This window comes from Myotis davidii, unplaced genomic scaffold, assembly GCF_000327345.1.
Source record: "Myotis davidii unplaced genomic scaffold, ASM32734v1 scaffold818, whole genome shotgun sequence".
Taxonomy (NCBI): domain Eukaryota; kingdom Metazoa; phylum Chordata; class Mammalia; order Chiroptera; family Vespertilionidae; genus Myotis; species Myotis davidii.
In genome coordinates, this window is record NW_006289814.1 from 208,030 (window position 1) to 215,985 (window position 7,956).

At 38.2% G+C, this 7,956-nt stretch overlaps 1 protein-coding gene across 1 annotated transcript in view; it reads right to left on the reverse strand.

Moving 5' to 3' along the window:
• GIF (gastric intrinsic factor) overlaps positions 1-7,956 on the reverse strand; it is a 13,220-nt gene that overhangs the window by 1,977 nt on the left and 3,287 nt on the right. Inside the window, exons 5-8 of the mRNA XM_006762515.2 lie at positions 7,098-7,279; positions 4,038-4,215; positions 2,485-2,686; positions 319-437 (exon numbers count right to left, since the gene is read on the reverse strand). Of these exons, the coding sequence (XP_006762578.1) occupies positions 319-437; positions 2,485-2,686; positions 4,038-4,215; positions 7,098-7,279 (681 nt within the window). The remainder of the gene's footprint in view (positions 1-318; positions 438-2,484; positions 2,687-4,037; positions 4,216-7,097; positions 7,280-7,956) is intronic.

The following is a 7,956-nucleotide window of genomic DNA, read 5'->3' on the forward strand; positions in this document are numbered from 1 at the left end:
AGAGTGGAGACAGAATTCTTGATTTTGTAAAAAGCCTTTTAAAATAGCCACTCATCTTATCTATCTATCTATCTATCTATCTATCTATCTATCTATCATTTATCATCATTCTATCATCTGTCTATCATTTATCAACCAGCTAACATATGTCTATATTTCTTTTTCTATCCATCATCTGTCTATCACTTACCAATCATCTATCATCTAGCTATCATTTAGTATTTACTGATCAAATGAATGAACTAATTAAATAAGGAAATTAAAGAATGTAGCCTTCGAACTATGGAGGAAATGCCCCCATTTCTTTTATTCTCTAACCTTCATTCAAAGGTGTCTTGCCACTGAGGAACTGCCAATACGTCTTATGATTCACATTTTCAGCGATATTGTTGATAGAAGAAACAACAGGGCCCCAGGATGTCATTGTGGTTTCAAATCTATAAGAATAAAATCATATATATGATTAACACTTTACTTTAGGTCAGACAGTTAGGGGGTAAGATGAAGGGACAGAGGCATTTAAGTGCTTTAGAGATCAGATAAAATTAAAAGAGAAAATGTAAATGACTAATAAATATGAAATCACTTGGAATTGAATGAAAGGATTTAAAAGATAACCACTGGTAAGCAAATGAAATATGTAAATGTGCAACAATGGGCAAATACTAGTAATTAGGTAAGTGATGGAATGAATATCCAACATTATGTAATTTGCAGTTATGTAAACTGTATTTTTCAACAATTTCCAGTGACATGGGAAAAAGCTTATGTAATAATGCTAAGTGAAAATGTGGGATAAAAATTTTATATAAAATACCCATCCATCCCACATATATAGTGGATCACAACTATTTGTAAGATGCATAGATAAAACACCTACAAAATTAAAAAAACAGCAACAGTGATTATACTGTGGATGGACTATAGAGGTTTTGTTTCCTTTATGCTTTTTCTTCCTCAAAATTTTTACTATGTGTATTTTTATTACATTCATAGTCAGAAAAAGAAAAAATCAGGCAAAATTAAAGGTAAGCTCAGAGAAGTAAAGTATATTCAGAGGGTTGTTTAAAAATTAAATATTTTTGAGGTGTGTTTTTTTATCCTGACTTGTCTATAGAAGATAGGGAAGTTTAAGGGTTCAGATCTCAACTCTATTAATTACATGTTATATGACTTCAGAAATATTGCTTAAACTCTTTGGGCCTAAATGGTTCTGTCTATAAAATGGGATTAATTAGATACGTCTCTTGGTTTTGTTGAGAGCATTGTATCTGTGCAGTTCTTTTTTTTTGTTTTGTTAATCCTCACCCAAGGATATTTTTCCATTGATTTGTAGGGAGAATGGGAGAGAGAGGGAAAGACAGAAACATCAATGTGAGAGAGACACATCGATTGGTTGCCTCTTGCAAGAGCCCTGACCAGGGCCTGGGCTGGGGAGGCACATGCCCTTGACCAGAATCAAATCCGAGACCCTTTGTAATATAGAGGGTTGTTTTTTTTTATGCTTTTTCTTCCTCAAAATTTCTACTCTGTGAATTTTTATCACATTCATAGTCAGCAAAAGAAAAATCAGTGGTCCACAGGCCTATGCTCCATCCATTGAACCAAACTGGCTAGGACTGTGCAGTTTTTTAACTTAGATCATCACCTCTACCCAATCTCTTTTGCCTGTACTGACCTCTTTTTCTAGAACTTCCTTTATATCTCCAAAAGCTTCCTGATGTTTCTCTTTCAAACACCCACAGTTAAAAATATCTAGAGGAATTATGTGTCTCTCACTCCTGATACTCCTGTCAATAGTGCTGAAGCATCTTTCTCTTGACCTCCACATCCTGTACTCAGAGCCCTGTGACTTTTCCTTGCTATGAGTCCATTTATTTTAGAGGCAGTCTTCATCACTTTACAGCTTCATTACTGTAGTCTCTCATGCCCCAGCATTTAACATTTTACAACATGGCTTTTCATATTCAAAATCTTGCAGTACTTCTCTGCAATATGAAGTCCAACCTCCTTATCGTGGTGTTTCAAGCTTTTTACAAAACCACCCAATCTATCCTTCCAGATTCAATTAAATCTCAAATTCTCTGCTCTCATCAAGCTGGCTTACTCATTGACCTTGAATTCCTTTCCCATTCCAATCTTGAATTCTTTGTTCTAACCATTCCTCTCTCTAAATGCAACTCTCATATTTTCATGGATGGTACCTATTCTTTGAATGTGGTCCAAAGCCAAGAGCTTCTTGACTGTTCTAATCCACAATGGACTCTCTTTCCTTTGAATTCCTTTTAAAAAAATTCTATCATATATTGTTTTGTATGATTTAATGTTTCACAAGAGATTGTAGGCTCTCAAGGGGCTATTTAAATAAAAATCTGTTACATTATGAGAAGGAAAAAAAAGTAAGTATATGAAGGAGTGAGAGAGCAAGAATGGTAATTCAGGTTAGGCTCAGGGAGAATGGCAAATGCCACTTGTAGTGCTCACTTGAATGTGGAATTTTTGCGTTGTGCTTCTTCTAGGACCACAAGTAGCACAGACCCACTTTTCACGCTAACATCTATGGTGAAATTGAAGAACAGCTCCACTCCCCTTAGCTGGTTATTGATGGTGTATTTGACAGTGATGTTGGATGCTATGGTGGGGACAGGAGTAGGATGGTTGGGTAGAGTTGGATGTACCTCAGGATCTGTGAAGAGCAAAGAGGCCAAATTTGTTAATCACAATAGGTTTGTATTAAAGGGGCAAAATCTCTGCTGTCGGCAACCTGTCCCAGTAAACATTTCATGAAATGGCAATGAATGTGTAGAATGTTCATAATGAAGCTCTCATTTCCATTCTAGAGAACTGATTGTAGTTGAAGAACTGACATATAGTTGTACAATGAACATTTATTTTGTTAAAAGAATTTGTAACTCGAAGGGAGGATTGAGAGCCCTAAGTCATGTATTTCACATGGCACTTATTGTTAAGTTGTATGTTTGTTGTTGTTGTTATCCCTAAGAATGGAAGCAAAGGTAGTACATTTCAGACTATTTAACAAAGTACCTGGGCAGCTATTGTGGAATCCTAAGAGGGAACTCCATGGTCACCTGGTTAAAGCTGGGAAATGACTAGGAAGAAGCCTAAGGTTAGGAGAATGTGGCTATATCTGGTATGATTCAGATTAGGTTACTTGATTTTAGATTCTGCTCTGAGATAGACAAGGAGTTTATTAATCTCTGCTTATCTTAGGAAGCCCATACAACATAACATGAATAATAATTTATTTTAGTATTTGAGTAGAAAGAAGAGTTGGAGGAATCTAAATCCAAATACTAATTATGTCTGGAGTAATATAATTTTTATGCAGGACTCTCAGTTTTTAAATGCGTATTTCTGCATTGTATCTCTGTATTATATTGGTAAATGGGCAAAATATGGATATTTCAAATAAAAAGGTTGTGTGCCAGGGTTCTACCCCATCCATTTGGTGAGCTTTGAGAACCAAGGGTTCATATTTAGAGCTTCAAGGCTTGCCTGAAATGTCAACTCTTCTTTTCCTAAGTTTCCCAGATAAAGTCAGTGATTGGTTACACTTTCTTTGCTTTTGCGCTGTATATGTCTTCTATTTCTATTTAATAATTACTTCATTCCTCCAAATATTGTAGTTTTTGTCTACATATTTGTCAGCTGGCTTTGTACAGAGAAGATATGATAAGGTAGTGCATATTTGGTACATTTGTCAAATGAATGAAGTGGTATGTTATTTGTTAGGACTATGGATCTTCCATCTCTATTTCACAAAATGTTTTGCTCACAGTAGGCTATCACTAAATGTTGAATGAAGTGGACATGAGGGCTGAATTCTGAGTGCAAGATGGTATATGGCTGTGTTATCACACAGTTCTTGAGGATTGGAAGCCAGATGTGATTCTGCCTACATGAAAGTAATGGACATAAAAAAGCCTATATGCCACTTAAAATTGAAACCACATAACATTGCTAATATAAGTTGCCAGTTTATGATATGAGGAAAGACAGATGTTAAGAGTTCTTACCAGGGCTACAAGACGTGTAGGGCACATCTAGGTATGTCTTCCCTTTCAGGGAAGGGAGGATTTGGGCAATGGACATGGAGTTGTGAAATTTTCCCAGCTTAATCTCATTAAGCACTACATCCATAGTCTCCTTGCAGTTCCATTCCTTGTTAGGTTGCTTAGGTGTCACGGAGAGAGCCTGGAACACACATAGAGAGACAGATAGAGATAGAGACAGAGATAGAGATAGAGAGATAGAGAGATTAGGCTTGTCTTATAAGGGATACACTTGATCGATAATCTCTTTGATCACCCAGAGTCCAAACTGAAGCTGCATAGGAACATCTGTCTTGTTCACTGCTGCATCCTCACCATTTAGCTCAGTGTCTGTCACATACTAGCCACATACTTAGATTCGGGGAACACTATTAGGGCTGCTGTATTTACTAACAGTTCTTGGAGAGAGAATGAGGGTGAGAGCTGGGCAAAGCAAGCTCTAGGGGAGCTTCAGTCTTGGACAACGTGCCATGCAAACATAGTAGACCTCTTTTGATTTGTGTTGTCCTGCACACCCTTTAGTGTACATCCCCACACTTTTGATCATGTTGGGACTGTCACCCAGAGGCTCCATCACCCTTGCCAGTGGTGGACTCATGGACTGTGCTGGGATAATCATGGAATGTCATCCTCTTGGTGACAGTGATTGGTGGACACATGCACTAATCAAAGTTCTTCCTTATTAACAAACATTGAGAGAAGCATTTTATCTCCTTACTGGGGTTATTTAGCTGGTACCATCTAAGTAAGCATTGAGTTGTTAGTTACCATCTTCTTTGGCCCCTTGGAAGAAGCCAAGGAGCAGGAAAGAATGACAAAAGACAAAAACCAGGGCTGATACATGAGTGGTCCCTGATATCATGGTTGGAGCCCTTTATTTTGATGAATTCTGAAATCACCTAATCCATCCCTGGAACATCCCGGTTTATGTGAAATAGTAAGTTACCATTTCCCTCCCTTTAGGATTGTGCTGGCCATGGCCACCAGAGCCTGTTAGTGGGCTGAAATTGCTGATGATCAATTTACCTGAAGCTTGAGATGGGAAATGGGAGAAGGGAGAGAGGTGTCAGAAATGGCTCTGTGAGGCATTAGTATGAGCAACTAAACAGTTTGGAAAGGCACAACTATCACTGCTATCCTCATCAACCATGAACTGTGGCTCTTTATATGGAAGTTTGGTTTAGGCATCCCATGGGTACTCCTCACCAACCTTATCTTGTTCACTTTCCATATTCAACTCCCAAATCTCACTAAATGAGATGGAGCCCCTTGGGATAAACTACCAACACTCTAGAGAGGAGTAACACATTAAACTGTGAGAATTCATCAATAACTCTGCATGAGGAAGGTCAGATCCTTTTCAAGTTAAGTTTCTATTAGAGGAGCCTTGAAAGCATAAGCATATTGATGGAAGAAAGAGGAAAATTCTGGAACAGAGGAAATGTCTCATGAGTGCCTTCGGGAAGCAATGTGGGTGGCTCAGGCCATTGAAGGGTACTGGTACCCTGGAAGAGGGTGAGTGAGGGCTGCACCAGAAGCTCAATGTCACCACTCTTCTGCTGGGAGAAACCACCAACAATCATTGCACACCACATTGTGCCTGTGATTTTTTTTAATACCTTTGCAACCTCGTTATTATGAGGAAAAATGTAATTCAGATAAATTCTATATTTGCCAAAGTGGAGGCAGATTTGGGATTTAAACCCAAGTTGTTAAAGTTCCCAAGGCCTTTCTTTTGGTTTTCTATACTAGAACATTTTAGATTAGAAAAAGGTTATATATTTTGATTCAACTCCAAAATTGGGCCATAAGTGAGGCAGGAGGAGGCTTTTTATCCTAACTGACAAGAACTGACATAAACTGTTATCTGCATATGGATGCAGTCCTGTCTTTTCATAGAAATAGCTTTAATAAGTCTCAGGAACAGCTTATCAGATTGTACCCTGAAGGTGATAAAATCCCAAACAGAATTCATAAACCAAATTAGCCATAGCAAACACTTCTCTATCTTATGTTTGGTGAAGCAAGTTTGTTTTATGTGAGTCACAACTAAAACCCATTTTCTATTCCTTTTATACTGCCTTTGTCCCTCCACAAAGCCTTCTAGACCTGAGCCCGGGGATTGGTCTCATATATTTCAGCCATGGTAACAAACAACATTTTGTTCCACAGCAAATCCCATTGACCGTGACATGACATAGAGACTGGACATTTTGAGACTTTGAAGCACAAACTTTTTAGTTTGGAATAGAGGACTTAGCCATAGATGACCCTTTAGTTTCTGAGTCTAGTTGCTTATCTCTCCCCATTATCATTGCTTTCCATGGGAGGATGCTGCCTTAATCAACCCTAATCAAGCAGCATGTGATAGAATCCAAATCCAGGAATCTATGAGGGAAGTATAGTATGGACTTGGTTTCCTGACACATATGGCTCCACCATTTATTAGAGCTCTTTGTGAAATGAAAATGAGATTAAGATTGAAATAGAGATTGACAAAGATTTGATGTGAGCCTTGAAAGCATTAGCATATTCATTAGATTATTTTAATTAATTATTTTGAATACAAGCCCGTCCTTTTTTTTTTCTTTTTTCCCCCGATCAAGATAAAGGGCTGAAAAAAGAATACTTGATAGGCAAGGTGGAATTAGAAAGTTCAATATTTTTTTGAGAACCTATTTTAATATCCTTATTTTTATACATCAAATTTTCCTTAGTCTATAATTATTATGGACAAACTGTTCATTATTAATAATAATTTTCTTGGATTTTTTTTTTCCCAAGGAAGGGAAAAGAGTTCATGTAGATTTGTTTTCACACTTACTCTCGAAGAGGGTAAGTGAGGGAGGAATTAACACCAGCATTTTACCAGTAGAGAAACTGAGGCACAGGCACCACAAGGAATCTACCTCAGGTCACACTAGCTGGTCTTTCCCGGAGACTTTAGAAGAAGCCTGGTCTCTTGATCCTACAATCCAGTCTTATTGGCATGGATCCAATGAAGAGCATCGTTAATATGTTTACCTGCATTGCAAGGCCAGTACTATAGATGTCCCCAATGATTCCATTGTTTTTGATCCTTTTGCTGATATTCTCCACAGTATTCTCTAGTACCTGACCAAACAGGGTTCTGTAACCTTCCTCTGATCCTACAGGGATCTTGTTGTACATACAGGTCAGAGCCAAGGTCACCATTGCTCCAGTGTCTGTGAATCATAGGGGGATAAGACAACACCATCACAACAATATGAACAACTAACATTTATTGTGTGCTTACTGTATACTAGGTACATTATCTCCTTTACTCTTTGGAACAACCTGTGAAATAGGGTCTGTACTTATATCAATTTAAGGAATGAGAAATGGAATCCCAGAGAGGTTAAATAACTGCCCAAGCCCACACAGCTAGAAGGTAGCTGCGCCGGGACCTGAACCCAGATTTGTATGACTCCGAAGCTCATGCTTTTAATTAATAAGACTGGTAGTCTATTCACTCCCACTACTCTTATCCCAATTTTTATCTTTCAAGAATGCCACTGGTTCTCAAAGGCCTAGCCATCACCATGTCTCCTTAAAGCCTTCTCTGGTCATCTCAGCACAACAGGTGCAGTCTCTTTCCTGAAATAACATTCATTGTTTGTACTCGTTTTTCAGTCTTAGCACTTTCTGCTGTTTTATTGTTACTGGGCTCCATGAATTCCTGGGTAGTGGGAGCTTAGCACCCCCCATAAGGCCCAGGACAGGGGCTTTTCCATTATTTTCACAGGAAAACGTATGGACTGAATTAGCCAGCTCTGGCCTGACAAGACCAGAATGAATGAAAGACTTGCCAGATGGTATCTTTTCTTTCATTGATCTTCCCTCCCTACCCTAATCTCTACCA